The 17112-nt window shown below is 46.5% G+C and overlaps 1 protein-coding gene across 1 annotated transcript in view; it reads right to left on the reverse strand.

Annotated features, from left to right (window-relative positions):
- Nucleotides 1–374: 374 nt before the first annotated feature.
- The window catches only part of Hmgcs2 (3-hydroxy-3-methylglutaryl-CoA synthase 2), a 35250-nt gene continuing 18512 nt past the window's right edge, over nt 375–17112 (reverse strand). The window contains exons 5-10 of the mRNA XM_045138393.1: nt 16701–16866; nt 12244–12414; nt 7873–7979; nt 6616–6741; nt 3877–3988; nt 375–737 (exon numbers count right to left, since the gene is read on the reverse strand). Of these exons, the coding sequence (XP_044994328.1) occupies nt 3882–3988; nt 6616–6741; nt 7873–7979; nt 12244–12414; nt 16701–16866 (677 nt within the window). The 3' untranslated portion in view covers nt 375–737; nt 3877–3881. The remainder of the gene's footprint in view (nt 738–3876; nt 3989–6615; nt 6742–7872; nt 7980–12243; nt 12415–16700; nt 16867–17112) is intronic.

A 17112-nucleotide genomic window follows, 5' to 3' on the forward strand; every position in this document is an offset into this window, starting at 1 on the left:
TGGTTTCTTGAGGTAGGGTCTCACTCGAGCCTAGGCTGACCTGGAATTTACTATGGAGTCTCCGGTTGGCCTTGAACTCACGGTGATCCTCCTACCTCTGCCTCCTGAACGCTGGGGATCAAAGGCGTGCGCCACCCTGCCCGGCTTTGTCACCAGCTTTATTTGCCTCATATCTGCCTTAGTAAGATGTCACGTGGTAGAATTGGACCAGTTGGGAGGGAAGCAGGTGACATGGAGTGTCCGTTGTGTCTTGGCTTGCAGGAAATAACAAGAGTCGTTTCTTCCTTTCATTTTAATTGTCATATATCAGTTTAGAACATAATATAAAATTTAGAAATTCTCAAGAAACTTAAGAAATGAGCAAAAAATATATATATAACAGCATAGAAATTTAATAATGACAAGCTGTAACAAATGACAGGAAGGCTTATTGGATCTCGAAGGAGAATGTGACCTGACCTATTTCCCCAGGCAGTCACTCTCCTTCCCTCCACCTCCTTCCTTCCTGGCTGGGGGTCGGGGGGGGGGGGAGACTGGTCCACTGCACCATGGGCCTGGCATTGTGACCAACTGTGGGAGGGAAAGTTACGAAAGACCCACTAAGGGAGGGCCAATCCCATGGGGTCTGCTGTGCCGTCAATTCATTCATTTACCAGCTAAGGGTGGAATTGTAAGCATGTGATTTTAGGGGGCAGAAGTTCTGCCCACATAGTTTCTTCAGGAACAGGTCCACGGATCTACAGAAAATAAAGGGAAAAAAAAAAAAGATGCAATCATGAGTCTCACCCCCTGTGTCTAGTTCTTGCTCCTTGCCAAGATGCAGCTGTACAAAGGGCTCCCCCTCAAATGTGTTCTGAGGTCTCCAGGACCGGGGCCTCCAATGCTACAGGAGCCAAGGCTGATGGACGGACAGCCCCCCTGACACACACACACTCTGCTAGTGAGAGGAGAGCCGTCTGGGCTGGCTGGGGCAATGTAGAGACCTGCAGGGCTCCACGGAGTGCTGGAGTCACATAAAAACTTTCACGTCAGGTTGCAGAGATGGCTGAAGGACCCAGGTTCGATTCCCCAGTATCCACGTAAGCCAGATGCACAAGGGGGCTGTGGTGGTTTGAATGAGTGTCCCCCAGTTGGTTCAGGAGTTTATTAAAAGCTTGTGATTTGGATCTCTAAGCTGCCTGGCTGGAGGAAGTGTCAAGGTGTCACTTGGGGTGGGTCCTAGGGTCCACATCCTAAGGTGTGGGGTGGATTTGGAATTCCAGTCTGAAGACATGCAAAGCGCCTGACCTTTGCCTGTGGTTCTGGTGGTGGCTTGTGGCTTCTTTCCATGCTTGGACCTGTGAAAGCGGGCCAGCTTCTGCCACTAGGGAACCTCCCCCGGATCTGTAAGCTTCAACTAAATTCCCTTCCTCCATAATTGTGCCTTGTCTGTGTGGGTTCCTGTGTCCTTGGGCCTGCCGTGGTCCCAAAGGCATCCCAGGCAACCATGGAGGTGAGTGTGTGAAAATAAAAGACTTTTGGGAGATAGTTTCAGTGAACAGCTCCCTTGGTTTATTGTCAGGGAAATGGGTTTATAAACATCTGAGGGCGGGGGGAGGGTCCTAAGGGGATTGGATGTACAAGGTTCATTGTTGATGCCTACTTAGCATATGGGGACATTCATTCTAGCACCTAGGCAATGGGCGTGGGGTTAGGTGACCTAGGGTCTCAGGGGGATGGGCTGTGAAGGTGCTGGCTGATAAGGAGTTTCCTAGGCAACTAGCCAAAGGTCACAGGGCTATGGGCAAAGCCTAAGTGTGCCGGGCTTGGAGAGGGCGTGGCCTCCTATAGCCCAGGGGTCCTTAGCCGTGCCTGGCAGCTCAGGCCCCTCTCCTGAAGGCTCCAGCCCTGCCTGACAGTGCCCATCACGTTTGGAAGTTCATCCCAGCAACGGGAGGCTGTCTGCAACAGTGGTGTGCCGCTGGAGTTTGTTTGCAATGGCTGGGTCCCTGGTGCGCCCATTCTCTCTTTCTCTGCCTTTTACCTCTCTCAAAATAAATAAATAAATAAATAAATAAATAAATAAATAAATAAATAAATAAATAAATAATTATATATAAGGAAGTTCGGGCTGGAGAGATGGCTTAGTGGTTAAGGCATTTGCCTGCAAAGCCAAAGGATTCCAGTTCAATTCCCCAGGACATACATAAGCCAGATGCACCAGGGGGCGCATGTATCTGGAGTTCACTTGCGTGCCCATTCTCTCCCTCTCTCTCTCTCTCTCCCTCTCTCCCTCTCTCTCTATGCCACTTTCTCTCTCTCAAATAAAAAAAAATAGAATATATTAAAAAGATAAAAAAGAAAGTTCACGTCGATCCTGTTACCACCGTGCCGTGTTCCCAGCCTTCCAGCTACGGTGCCCAAGTGGCCTGGCAGAGGAGCCAAGTACCCGAGCCCATGCTCATGGCTCGGGACGAAGGGGGCACTCTTCTGGCCTCCTCTCATGCTGCCCATCTGTGCCTCCTTTATTCGTCCACCAACTTCTTCCTTCCCCTTGCTCCTTATCCTTCTTCTGAAGGAGCAGAAAAATTAACAACTCGGGCACAAGGACTGTTAATGGCGATTTGGGGGTTTGGAAAGGAGCTGCTTCTTGCTCCTGCGCGCTTGTCACGCACGTGGCGACAGGCGTCTGGGCTTGTGGATTTCAAGCTTGCAATTCTGAATATCTGGTTTTCCTTAAAGAACTACCACAAACAGTTCTTGCATTTCTCCTCTCCAATTTTCTTCCCCTAAGCTCTCGTCTGTCTTCACTGATCTACACGAATTTCCAAAGCTTCACTACTTTTCCCCACGAGGGATATATTGCCAAGGTGACCCCTAACCTGAAGCTCCTTCCAGCAAGGGACAGTGACTAGCAAAAATCACCCGGCTCTTTACCATCACGTCTCTCCCCAGCACACCAATGCACACCTTTTCTGAAGCCCCTCATCTTTTTCGTTTGTTTGTTTTGGTTTTGTTTTTTGAAGTAGGGTCTCACTCAGGCTGACCTGGGATTCACTAAGTAGTCTCAGGTGGCCTCGAACTCATGGAGATCCTCCTCCTACCTTTGCCTACCGAGGGCTGGAATTAAAGGCATGTACACCCAACTTTTTTTTTTTTTACTTTTAATATTTTTATTTTACTTATTTATTTGACAGAATGGAGGGGGGGAGAGAGAGAGAATGGGCGCACCAGGGCCTCCAGCCACTGCAAATGAACTCCAGACGCATGCGCCCCCTTGTGTATCTGGCTAACATGGGTCCTGGGGAATAGAACCTGGGTCCTTTGGCTTTGCAGGGAAATGCCTTAACTGCCAAACCATCCCTCTAGCCCCACACCTTTTTTTTTTTTTTAAAAGATATTTATTTGCAAGGAGAGAAAGAGAAAGAGGGTGCACCAGGGCCTCTATTCACTACAAACTCCAGATGCATGTGTTATATTGTGCATCTGGCTTTATGTGGGTACTGGGGAATTAAACCCAGGTTCTTAGGCTTTGCAGGCGAGAACCTTAACTGCTGAACCTATTCTCCAGACCCTGTAGCCCTTCGTCTTTGTCACTGGTCCCATTACTTTGGAGCAATGAGTCCTAGGGGCCCAGGGGCGCTGCCAGAATTCTCTAGTGGATGCTGATTTCACTGTTGTCAAGCTTCTAGAACCTTCCTGTTTTAAGTAGGTAAACACGCCAGCTTTTGCTTGCAAGGCAGAGAGCCGCTAGACATTTCTCTGCTCCTACTGGTATAGTCTCCTCTCTGTGATCATCTCCTAAGCCATGGATTTACCCCGATCAGGTCAAAATCAGAACTGCATCAGCTACCAAGAGGACCGCGGACCTTTATGCTGCCAGCCCTGAACACTCACCCGCTTTAGATGGGACGCCGCGCATACTTTCGGCGATGCATCTCGTCTATTCGTTCTAGGTACCACGTGCCCGGGAAAAGGTTGTTTGTATCACCAGGTGGCGAAAAATTCACTGTGGGACAAAGAGAAGAAACATGCTCACAGAGTGACGTGGGTGTGGAGGAGAGAAGTTAGTGATATGAATGTCTCCCCTCCAAGAGTGTCCAGGTCACCTTCTTTGGTAAGCCCCATAGGACATGGGACCACAGAAGAACTAGACAAAGGCCAGGCATGGTGGCGCACGCCTTTAATCCCATCACTCGGGAGGCAGAGGTAGGAGGATCGCTGTGAGTTCAAGGCCATCCTGAGACTACAAAGTGAATTCCAGGTCAGCCTGGGCTAGAGTGAGATCTACCTAGAAAAATGAAAAAAGAAGCAGATAAGCAGCCATCTTGGATGCAGTACTTAAGACCTGACCGGCTATTAAAGTCCATTTTTTTGTTTTGTTTTTGTTGTTTGTTTGTTTTCTTTTTTCCTGAGGCAGGGTGTCACTCTAGCCTAGGCTGACAGAGAACTCTCTCTGTAACCCCAGGATAGGCTTGAATTCACAGTGATCCTCCAACCTCAGCCTCCTGGGAGCTAGAACTACAGGCGTGTGCCACCCTGCCCTGCTAATTCAATATTTTTTTTTTTAATTTTTTTAAAACTGACTGTAGCTAAGGCTGACAAACTCCTGATACTCCTGTACTATATTTCTTTTTTTTATTTTTTTTTATTTATTTATTTGAGAGAGACAGACACAGAGAGAAAGACAGATAGAGGGAGAGAGAGAGAATGGGCGCGCCAGGGCTTCCAGCCTCTGCAAACGAACTCCAGACACGTGCGCCCCCTTGTGCATCTGGCTAACGTGGGATCTGGGGAACTGAGCCTTGAACCGGGGTCCTTAGGCTTCACAGGCAAGCGTTTAACCGCTAAGCCATCTCTCCAGCCCTAATTCAATATTTTATTATAACATTTTCCTATAGTATACAAGTGCCCTTGGTTCACTGAACTCTCTACCATGTCCTTCTATCAACGGTAACTAAGTTGAGGTGCACCTGGCAATTTCCTGTTTTGCAATAGATGTTTCCTGCCTAGTCTTCAGACCTCTGGCTCTGACCCTTTGTAAAGTGTTACAACTTTACCATCTTTATTTATTTATGCATATTTATTTATTTTGGTTTTTCGAGGGTCTCCCTCTAGCTCAGGCTGACCTGGAATTCACTGTGTAGTCTCAGGGTGGTATTGAACTCACAGCGATCCTCTTACATCTGCCTCTCCCAAGTGCTGGGATTAAAGGCATGTGCCACCACGCCCGGCTTACTTATGTGTTTATTGAGTCAGGGTCTCACTCTGTATGTAAACTAGGCTTGCCTGCAACCCATAGGTAGTCTAGGCGGCCCTTGAACGAGTGGCAACCTTGTTGCCTCAACATCCTGAATGCTTAGCTCATTGCAACATTATTTTAGTGTTTTTTCTATTAATGTTCATCCCAGAAGCCCTATTTTTATTTCATTGCTTTTCTTTGTTTTAATATTTCTCTGTTCCCGATGAGAGCAATGACCACACAATCTAATTCATTTAACTTTTTTTTTTTTTTTTTTTGAGAAAGGGTCTCACTTTAGTCCAGGCTGACCTGGAATTCACTTTGTAGTCTCAGGATGGCCTTGAACTCACAGCGATCCTCCTACCTCTGCCTCCCGAGTGCTGGGATTAAAGGCGTGCGCCACCATGCCTGGCTTTTGTCTAGTTCTTCTGTGGTCCCGTGTCCTATGGGTCTTACCAGACTGGTCTTGAACTCATAGCAATCGTCCTACCTCAGCCTCCCGAACACTGAGATGAAAGACTACCACTACTGCACTAACCTCTTAGGGAAAAAAAAATCTTGTGGGCTGGAGAGATGGCTTAGCGGTTAAGCGCTTGCCTGTGAAGCCTAAGGACCCCGGTTCGAGGCTCGATTCCCCAGGACCCACGTTAGCCAGATGCACAAGGGGGCGCACGCGTCTGGAGTTCGTTTGCAGAGGCTGGAAGCCCTGGCACGCCCATTCTCTCTTTCTCTCTGCCTCTTTCTCTGTCTGTCACTCTCAAATAAATAAATAAAAATAAACCAAAATTTTTTTTAAAAAAATCTTGTAAAGTTAATATGATTTTCGAAATGAGACAACTAAGAAGCGTTCAGTAATTTTCCCAAAGATGTATAGCTAGCAAATGTATATAGTTCAGGCTCAGATTTGGAGTGCCTAGGTCTTAAAATTTGGGCTCTTTCAGCACTGGAAAGATAGCATTTCTTGCTTCCATGGGACCACAGTGCCCAGAGCTCTGGGCAATGAGTGACAATGGATACTGGGGGGGTGGGGGGCATGCTGCCTCACACCTCTTACTTCTGCACCCGCCTTCCGTGCCCTCACACAGCTCATGTTCTTTTGGATCTTGTTCCAGTGATACCTCATTGAAGAATCCTTTTTTTTGTTTTGTTTTGTTTTGCTTTTTTTCCCCAAGGTAAGGTCTTCTTGCTCTAGCCCAGGCTGACCTGGAATTCACTATGGAGTCTCAGGGTGGCCTTGAACTCACAGCGATCCTCCTACCTCGGCCTCCTGAGGTCTGGGATTAAAGGCGTGCGCCACCACTTAATCTGGCCCTTGCTGAATCCCTAGTTCTCAGCTCCTGACATGGAATCTGAGATGAACTAATTATCTTTTCCAGCCCCAATCCTTTTCTTACCCTTGTGGTAGAATTGCTCTCTTTGGTTCATTATTTCTGTGAATTCTTCCGGAGACATGCGCTTCCGGGAATCTAGACGCTGTGGCAGATCTGATATGCTGGACACCAGCTTCTCCAGCGGGGAACCTGGGGAGCCAAAGCAAGATGGTGAACCCTTTCCTCCTGTGCAAACAGAGAGCTTCTTGGTGGAAAGTGCCAAGACTCAAGCAAGCATAAGCGCTAGCAAAATATCCAGGCAGACATGTTCATTTAGTCAAGGCACATCCCGCGTAGTGCTTAGATGCATGACCTTAAAACAACAATCATAAAATAATTGACAAATATTTAATGGATATCCCAAATGCATCAGTTCAACCAAACCACCACGATCGTTTGCCTGGATTATGGAAACAATCAAACTGCTTCCCTCATATCTACCCCTGTCCCTCTCCCTTCCAGCCTCTGAGCTATGGCTAGGGAAGTGTTTTGAATAAATGAATTTTCTGTGTTGCTTAAGCCCCTGCAGTAATTTCTTGTTGTTGTTCTTAATCACACCATAGCTCTGTTGAGATGGCAGCCTTCAGGCCTAGAGAGATGGCTTAGCGGTTAAGGCACTTGCCTGCAAATCCTAATGATCCAGGTTTGATTCCCCAGTACCCATGTAAGCCAGATGATGCAGTGCAGTGGCTAGAAGCCCTGGTGTGCCCATTCTCTCTTCTCTAACTCACTCTCTCACTCTCTAATAAATAAATAAAAGTAAAATAAAATGAAAAAGAGGGGGCTGAAGAGATGGCTTAGTGTTGATTTAGTGGTAATTGTCTATGAAGCTTAAGGACCCAGGTTTGACTCTCCAGGTCCCATGTAAGCCAGATACACAAGGTGACACAAACACACAAAGCTGTGCATGCCCACAAGGGGGCGCACACATCTGGAGTTCAACCGCAGTGGCGGGAGGCCCTGGCACGCCCATTCTGTCTCTCTTTTTAAACTTATTATTTATTTGAGAGAGAGAGAGAGAGAGAGAGAGAGAGAGAGGCAGAGAGAGAGAATGGGCACAGCAGGGCCTCCAGCCACTGCAAACGAACTCCAGATGCATACGCCCCCCAGTGCATCTGGTTTACGTGGGTCCTAGGGGAATTGAACCGAGGTCCTTTGGCTTTGCAGGCAAACGCCTTAACCGCTAAGCCATCTCTCCAGCCCTCTTTCTTTCTTTTTTTAGGTGGCTTCCTTCACCAGATGGTTCTTGTCAGGAGTCCCCGATGCGAAGAGGACACTTACCCGGAGAGGCATCCTCGGACACTCGAAATGAAAAAAAGCTTGCTGCCAAGCCGGAGCCATAGGAGAAGGCTCCAATCCGGGAGCCGGCCAGCTCTTGGGCAGAGTGGCTGCAGGGAAGAGAAACCAGGTGAGAATCATGTCGGTGGTGCGTTCCAAATGTCACAAAACCAAGTTGTCAGTCCAGTGTCGCCCCAGCCCTCCTCCTCATGAGCTGCAAGCACTGCTCACGGGGGCTCTGCAGGCGCCGGGGCAGGACCAGCAGCAAGGAGCCTTACCAGAGGGAGATCAGGCACAGCGCACATGCTGAAAGGCACAGCGAACCCAGCAGAGTCTGGGGTGTGAAGGGTGTATTCACGAGAGCAGGTGAATTCAGCGACGGTGTAGTGAAGTGGTCAGACCAGTCGACTTGCCCTCAGGGATCCCAAGTTGACTAGAATGATTTAGCGCGTGTGTGTGCCTATGTGTGCACGTGTATGTAGACAAGGCTGGCCTGCTATGTAGCCCAGGATAGCCTTGAACTCATGACAATCCTCTTGCATCAGCAGCGTCCTGAGTCCTGGAATTATAAGTGTGTACCACCACGCTGTGTTGTGTTATAGCTCTCTCTCTCTCTGTATATTTAGGGGAGAGAGAGAGAGTGAGAGAGAGAATGGGTGTGCCATGGCCTGTAGCCACTGCAAATGAGCTCCAGACTCATGCACCACCTTGTGCATCTGGCTTATGTGGGTCCTGAGGAATCAAACCGGGGTCCTTAGACTTTGTAGGCAAATGCCTTGAGTACTAAGCCATCTTCTCTAGCCCTGTTATGGCTCTTTTACATGGGTGCTGGGGATCCAAACTAGGTTCTCATGCTTATACTGTAAGCACTTTACCCACTGAGCCATTTTCTTAGCCCAGATACAGCTTTTTTTTTTTTGAGGGTGGTGGGGTTCAAGGTAAGGACTCACTCTAGCCCAGGCTGGCCTTGAACTCACTGCACTCCTCCTAGTTCTGCTTCCTGAGTACTGGGATTAAAGGTGTGTGCCATCACGCCTAGTTCAGATATAGCTTCCTGCCCACCTCCCCCCAAACCAGGATCTCACTCTAGTGCAGGCTGTCCTAGAATTTACTATGTAGTCTCAGAGTGGCCTTGAACTCACAGTGATCCTCCTACCTCTGCCTCCCAAGTGCTGGGATTAAATGTGTGTTCCACCATGCTGGGCAGCTTTGCTTTTTTTTTTTTTTTAATGAAAAAGGAATTTATTGAAGCTTATAGATGTAGGGGAAGCTCCATAATGGCAGAAGAAGCTGGCCCTGGTTTCAGAGGTCCAAGCAAAGAGAGAGAGAGAGAGAAGCCAAAAGCCAAAAGCCACACAGTACATTTCAGGAACTCCAGATGGATCTCAGCACTTTGCATATCTTTAGATTGGAATTTCAAACACACCACCATGCCTTAAGATCTACCCAGTGCCCAGTAATATCTCCTCTAGCCAGGTGGCTGCAGATCCAAATTTCAAACTAGTACAACACTAAATATATTAGAGGCATCTACTCAAACTCCCACATTCTGCCAGGAAGCTTTTTTTTTTTTTTTCTTTTTTTTTTAAATTTTTCTTTTTTTATTTATTTATTTGAGAGCGACACAGAGAGAAAGACAGATAGAGGGAGAGAGAGAATGGGCGCGCCAGGGCTTCCAGCCTCTGCAAACGAACTCCAGACGCGTGCGCCCCCTTGTGCATCTGGCTAACGTGGGTCCTGGGGAATCGAGCCTCGAACCAGGGTCCTTAGGTTTCACAGGCAAGCGCTTAACCGCTAAGCCATCTCTCCAGCCCCAGGAAGCTTTTTAAAAAGTTATTTTTATTTATTTATTTGAGAGCCAGAGAATATGTGAGTGTGTGGACATGTCAGGGCCTCTGCCATTGCAAATGAATTCCAGATGCATGTGCCACTTTGTGTGTCTGGCCTTGTGTGAGTGCTGGGGAATTTAACTCGGACCAGCAGGCTTCACAAACAAATGGCTTTTAACTACTGAACCATCTCTCCAGCCCACAGATACACCCATTGTTTTTTTTTAATTTTTTTTTGTTTATTTTTATTTATTTATTTGAGAGCGGCAGTGAGAGAAAGAGAGAGAGAATGGGCGCGCCAGGGCCTCTAGCCACTGCAAACGAACTCCAGACGCGTGCGCCCCCTTGTGCATCTGGCTAACGTGGGTCCTGGGGAATCGAGCCTCGAACCGGGGTCCTTAGGCTTCACAGGCAAGCGCTTAACTGCTAAGCCATCTCTCCAGCCCCACCCATTGTTTTTTTAAGAGAGAGAGAGAGAGAGGATGGGAACACCAAGAATGAATTCCAGATGCATGAACTACTCCATGCATTTAGCTTTATATGGGAACTGGGGAATCGAACCTGGGCTAGCAGGCTTTGCGAGCCAGAGCCTTTACACTTCTGCACTATCTCTCCAGTCCAGATACAGGTATTTTGATCACCCCCTGTGGTAATTTGAATGTGAAATGTCTCTCACAGCCCTGTGTCTTTGTGATTAAGCCTCACAGTCAATCGGGAGCTGGTAGAGCCTTGGGGAGGCGGAGTCTTGCTGGAGGAGGTGGTGTCGCCGCAAGCGGGATTTGGGGTTTTATAATCCATCCCCCTTTCCAGGGCTAGCCAGCTACTGCAGCTGCTTCCCCCGGGCGGATGTGACAAGTCGCGCCATTTGATTGTCTGCTCTGCCCTGCTTCCCTCACCATGGTGAAACTTCTCATTGAAACCATAAACCGCAATAAACCATTCCTCTGCACAAGCTGCTTCTGGTTAGGTGGGGCTCCAGCAACAAGAAGGGAGCTGCCACATCCCCATCAGCGACACTTTGATCAAGTTCACCACGAGCATTTTTCTGTGTATGCACAGTAAGTCCTCATCGGTACAACAAATGAGCAAACAATTTTTAAAAAGTACAGCTAGAGGGCTGGAGGGATGGCTTAGCGGTTAAAGTGCTTGCCTGTAAAGCCCAAGGACCCAGGTTTGATTCCCCAGGACCCACGTTAGCCAGATGCACAAGGGGGCCGCACGTGTCTGGAGTTCCTCTGCAATGGCCTGAGACTCTGGCGCACCCATTCTCTCCCTCCCTCTCTCTCTCTTTCTTTGTTAAATAAATAAATAAAAAGTACAGTTAGAGCCAGGTGTGGTGGAGCATACCTTTAATCCCAGCACTCAGGAGGACAGAGGTAGGAGAATCACTGAGTTTGAGGCCACCCTGAGACTACATAGTGAATTCCAGGTCAGCCTGAGCTAGAGTGAGACCCTACCTTGAAAAATGAAAACAAAACAAAACATGCTGAATGCTAGTTCTGTTTTTAGACACTGTACAGCAAAATTAGCACATACTGTTATTATAGATATTTTACAGATGGGGAAAGTGAGGTGCGTTCAAGTTGGTTTTCAAGGTCAAAGCTATTAAATGGCAAATAGGTCTGAATGCACGTTAGGCTTGAAGCTAGACTCTCAGCCACATGTTCTAGTAAGTATAGAGATTTTAAACAGATGGGACAGAAACAGGCACATGAATTCTGCTGTTTTCTTGCTGCCCTGAAGTAGATTTTTCACAGCCCCTCACTTTGGAGAACAACACTCAGTACACAGAGCAAACCTGCCCATAACACACCTTTGAAACAAGTTGCTTTTATCTTCTTTCCATCCCCCTCCTCTCCTTTCCTTTATTTTTTTTTCTTTTACTTTTTAAACATTTTATTTATTTATGAGAGAGAGAGAATATAGGCATGCCAGGTCCTCTAGCCACAACAAACAAACTCCAGACACATAAGCCATCTTGTGCATCTGGCACAGATGGGTACTGGAGAATCGAACCTGGGTCCTTATGGCTTCATGGGCAAGTGCCTTAACTGCTAAGCCATCTTTCCAGCCCCTTCTTTCCTTTATTTTAAAGTCTGTCCCACCAAAATGCTCCCATCAGTTTAAATAAGAATAGGAATCAACATTCTCTCTCTCTGTGTCTTTCTCTCTCTGTCTGTCACTCAAAAATAAATCAATAAAAATAAACAAAGAAATAAAAATTAAAAGGGGGGGGTTGCTTGGGCTGGAGAGATGGCTTAGCAGTTAAGACACATGCCTGCAAAGCCTAAGGACCCAGGTTTGATTCTCCAGGACCCACATAAGCCAGATGCACAAGGGGGTGCACGCATCTGGAGTTTATTTGCAGTGGCTGGAGGCCCTGGTGTGCCCAATCTCTCTCTCTCTCTCTCTCTCTCTCTCTCTGCCTCTTTCTCTATTGCTCTCAAATAAATAAAAATAAACAGAAAATTTTTTTAAAAAGAAAAAGAATAGGAATCAAGCGCGGGTGACGTCTCTGAGCGCGGGTGGCCGCGTTCATACTCACTGGGAGAGAAGAGAGGCCAGGCATCCATACAGCGACGACGTGTACATGTTCCCGTTGTTCGTGGACAGGTAAAGGGAGGCCTTGGTTTTCTTGTTGAACATGTCTAGAGAGGCCTTTAGAAAAACTTTATCCACGTCCTTGTTGGTGTAGGTGTCTTCCAGCTTTAGGCCCCTGGAGACAAGCAGAGGTGGCCAGGTGAGAGGAGACAGAAGGAAAGGAGAGGGCAAAGGGGAAGACAGCTTCTGGAACACTTTGGGACACATTATTTTTTCTTATTTATTACAACACTTAGAAAAGTGAAAAGGTCAAAGGAAACCATGTCAGTAGCAGTACTATCCCCCTGTCATTTGGATACAGCTTTTTAAAAATTATTTCATTGGGCTGGAGAGATGGCTTAGCGGTTAAGCGCTTGCCTGTGAAGCCTAAGGACCCTGGTTCGAGGCTCGATTCCCCAGGACCCACGTTAGCCAGATGCACAAGGGGGCGCACGCGTCTGGAGTTCGTTTGCAGTGCCTGGAGGCCCTGGCGCGCCCATTCTCTCTCTCTGCCTCTTTCTCTCCTTGTTGTCCGTCCCTCTCAAATAAATAAATAAAAATAAACAAAACAATTGTTTTATTTATTTATTTGAGAGAGAGAGAGGGAGAGAGAGAGGAAGACGCAGGTAGAGAGAGAATGGGCATGCCAGGGCCTCCAGCCACTGCAAATAAACTACAGGTGCATGCACCCCCTTGTGCATCTGGCTTATGTGGGTCCTGTGGAGTCAAACCTGGGCCCTTAGGCTTCTCTGGCAAATGTCTTAACCACTAAGCCATTTCTCCAGCCCAACTTCTTTTTTTCCTTTTTTTGAGACAGCTTTTATAGCATATTATTGTTGTGAATTCCACCTGTAGTTTCTTTTTATCAGGGCCTCCAGCCACTGCAAACCACTCCAGACACATGCACCACCTTGTGCATCTGGCTTACGTGAGTACTGGGAAATGGAACCTGGTTCCTTAGGCTTTGCAAGCAAGCGCTTTAACCGCTAAGCCATCTCTCCAGCCCCCACCTGTAGTTTCATAGTCCATTAGGAACTTAGAAATAAAACCAGACACCATGTTCTGTTTAGCTTGCTTTCTTTTTCATTTCTTTTTTCCTCTACACGAGACAGGATGTAGCTTTCGCTCCTTTGAATTTATTGTGTAGCCAAGGATGAGCCTAGATATTCCCACCTCTGCCTTCCAAGTGCTAGGATTACAGGCATGTGCTACTGCATATAGTTTACATATAGTTTATGCAGTACTGGGGATTGAACCTATGGCCTTGGGTATGTTAGGCAAGCACTTTACCACTGAGCCAGTCTCAGTTATACCTTTTATAATATGTTTAACTACTGAGAAATCTTCTTAGTGCCTCTCTCTCTCTCTCTCTCATGTATATATATAATTTATTTTTTGGTTTCTTGAGGTAGGGTGTCACTCTAGCCTAGGCTGACCTGGAGAATTCACTCTCTGTTCTTCAAACTCATGGTAATCATCCTACCTCTGCCTCCCGAGTGCTGGGATTAAAGACATGCGCCACCATAGCTGGCTTATAAATTTTCTCTTTTTTTCAAGGTACGGTCTCACTCTAGCTCAAGCTGATCTGGAATTTGCTATGTAGTCTCAGAGTGGCCTCAAATTCATGGAAATCCTCCTACTTCTGCCTCCTAAATGCTGGGATTAAAGGTGTGCTCCACCATACTTGGTACGATTTATATATAAATATAAATATAAATATAAATATAATATAATATAATATAAATATAAATATAAATATATATATGTGTGTGTATATATATATATATATATATATATATGTATGTATGTATGTATGTATGTATGTGTGTATGTATTGGTTTTCAAGGTAGGGTCTTATTCTAGCCCAGGCTGACCTGAAATTCACTCTGTAGTCTCAGGGTGGCCTTGAATTCACTGCAATCCTCCTACCTCTGCCTCCCAACCGCTGGGATTAAAGGCGTGCACCACCATGCCTAGCCCAATTTATAATATTTTTAACAGCTGAAGAATAATCTACAAGACGTGCTCTGCTTTAGTATTAACTAATTTCACATTAGTTAACATACTACAACGACTAGCTACATTATTCTTTTAAACATGTGGCAATAATAAACCAGAAGTTTTGCCTTCGACTTTTGCTTCATGTTTTGCCATCACTCCTTAAAACCTCTGTATCAATTTATATACCTGCTGTTACACATTTTCATGTAGCCTCATCAATCTGGGTAATAAAATTTGTTAAAAGGCTATGTAAATAAAGTGATAACTTGATTAAATTTTTACTAAATAGCATTCATATTTAAAATATGATTATATATTGGGGCTAGAGAGATGGTGATTGCCTGAAAAGCCAAAGAATCTCAGGTTCGATTCCCCAGGACCCACATAAGGCAGATGCATAAAGTGGTGCATGTGTCTGGAGTTCGTTTGGAGTAGCAGAAAGCTCTGGAGTGCTCATTCTCCCTCCTCTCTCTCTCTTTCTCTCTCTCTCTCAAATAAATAAATAGTAAAATTAAAAAGTTATTAAGATATGATTATATGTATTTTTTCTTTGAAGCAATTTCTTATTCATATCCTTTGCTTATTTTTCCACTAGAATATTTATCTTATTATTGACAAGGTATTTATTGAGCTGGAGAGATGGCTTAGTGGTCAAGGCACTTGCCTACAAAACCAAAAGACCCAGGTTCAATTCCCCAGGACCCACATGAGGCAGATGCACAAGGTGGCGCATGCGTCTGGAATTCGTTTGCCATGGCCAGAGGCCCTGGCGCTCTCATTCTGTCTGTCTCTCTTTTCTCTCTCTCTTTATCCTTGCAAACAAATAAAAATATTTTAAAAATATTAGGTGATTATCTTTAGAATATGTAATTTTTTTGTTTGATGAAGAAAGTCTTACAAGCAGCATTTGTGCTAATTTTAATGCCTTGGTGTGTTACAGTCATGGTAGTTATTAATAGAAGGAGCCGCTATGAGGATGTAGCCTGGAACTTGGCACACGCACAGCTATGAAGAAGAGAAAGGTTTTCTTCCCAGTGAGAACTCTACAGGAAAGATGTTTCTTTTCTTGGAGCAGTACACCAAAACCCAGCTTTCTTACTGCTTCTTGATTCTTGGGGGGCAGCTGGTTTAGGTTCCCTGGAGCAATATGGAAGTCATTCGGACTACAGGCCCTGGTACTTCCTGCAGTGCCGTCATTTCTTTTCTTTTCTTTTTAAAAATATTATTTATTTATTAATTTGAGAGAGAGAGACAGAGAGAAAGGGGGGGGAGAGAGGGAGGGAAGAGGCAGAGAGAAAGAGACAATGGGCACGCCAAAGCTTCCAGCCACTGCAAACAAATTCCAGACGCATGCATCCCCTTGTGTATCTGGCTTAGGTGGGTCCTGGGGAATCGAACCAGGGTCCTTGGGTTTCGCAGGCAAACGCCTTAGCCACTATGCCAATTCCCCACCCTCCCATTATTTTTTTTCGGGGTGGGGGGGGAAGGAGGGTTGAGGTACGGTCTTACTCTAGCCCAGGCTGACTTGGAATTCACTATGGAGTCTCAGGGTGACCTCGAACTCATGGAAATCCTCCTACCTCTGCCTCCAGAGGGCTGGGATTAAAGACGTGCGCCACCACACCTGGCCATGGCGCCATCATTTCTTGGATCTGTCTGTAGATTGTGAGGTCTCCTAGCATGCAGATCATAGAGTGTTCGTTTTAGTGTCCCAAGAATCTTTTATTTATTTCATTTTTTTCAAGGCAGGGTCTCACTCTAGCTCAGGGTGACCTGGAATTCACTATGTAGTCTCAGGGTGGCCTCAAACTCACTCACAGCGATCCTCCTACCTTTGCCTCCTGAGGTCTAGGATAAAAGTTGTGCCCCACCATGCCCGGCTTCAAGGATCTTTTAAACATTTTTTAAAAAACTTATTTATTTACGAGTGGGGGGGAATGAGAATGGGTGCGCCAGGGCCTCTAGACACTGCAAACGAATTCCAGACACACGAGCCACCTTGCGCATCTGGCTCACGTGGGCCCTGGGGAATTGAACCTGGGTCTTTTGGCTTTGTAGGCAAGTGCCTTAACCACTAAGCCATCTCTCCAGTCTAGTACCCCAAGAATTTAGCATATGCCTGGCACACAGCTATGTTTAGAAAAGGCTCACTGATTGGATGACATGGCTGCACTTTTTAAAATTGTTTTAATGTTTTACTCTCTAAAGTTTTCAGGCACTTGATCCCGAGGTTCGTATAAAGTCTATGCGCCCCAACGACACAGGGATCCCCATGTGGATTGGGCCCATTTCAGCCTTTCCTTGCTGCTGTGTTGGGACATCAGCACGTGTTTCTCGCGACAGGGGAGTCCCGACCCGCAGCTCGAGGCAGTCTCCTCCTCGTCCACCCTCAGGCCAGCTTTCCCCTGCGAGATGACCTACCTGAAGGCCTCAAGCCCCTTGTAAGCACTGGTCTGTGAGTCACCACCGGATGACAGGAAGTCATTGAACATCAGGCGAGCCAGAGACTTCTGCACCATCTTGCAAAAGGGTGTGTGGAAGATCATGTATTGCACGTCGTCGAGGGTGAAGGGTCGGTCGTCTCCAGCTGGAAAACGAAGCGACAGCGCGGTGACGAGCCACACAGACCTCCTTTCTGACATTAATGGTGTCGGAGACTGGGCGGCCCAAGAAAGCTAGCTCCTACATGCCCAGCAAATGCCCATTAGGTTTTCAGCTTTTTTTTTTTTTTTGTTATTGTGTGGCTTTTATTTTAGGTTTTTTATTTTTTTTTTGGTTTTGCCAGGTAGGGTCTCACTCTGATCCAGGCTGACCTGGAATTCACTCTGTAGTC

The sequence above is a fragment of the Jaculus jaculus genome, chromosome 19 (assembly GCF_020740685.1).
Source record: "Jaculus jaculus isolate mJacJac1 chromosome 19, mJacJac1.mat.Y.cur, whole genome shotgun sequence".
In the NCBI taxonomy this organism is placed as follows: Eukaryota; Metazoa; Chordata; class Mammalia; order Rodentia; family Dipodidae; genus Jaculus; species Jaculus jaculus.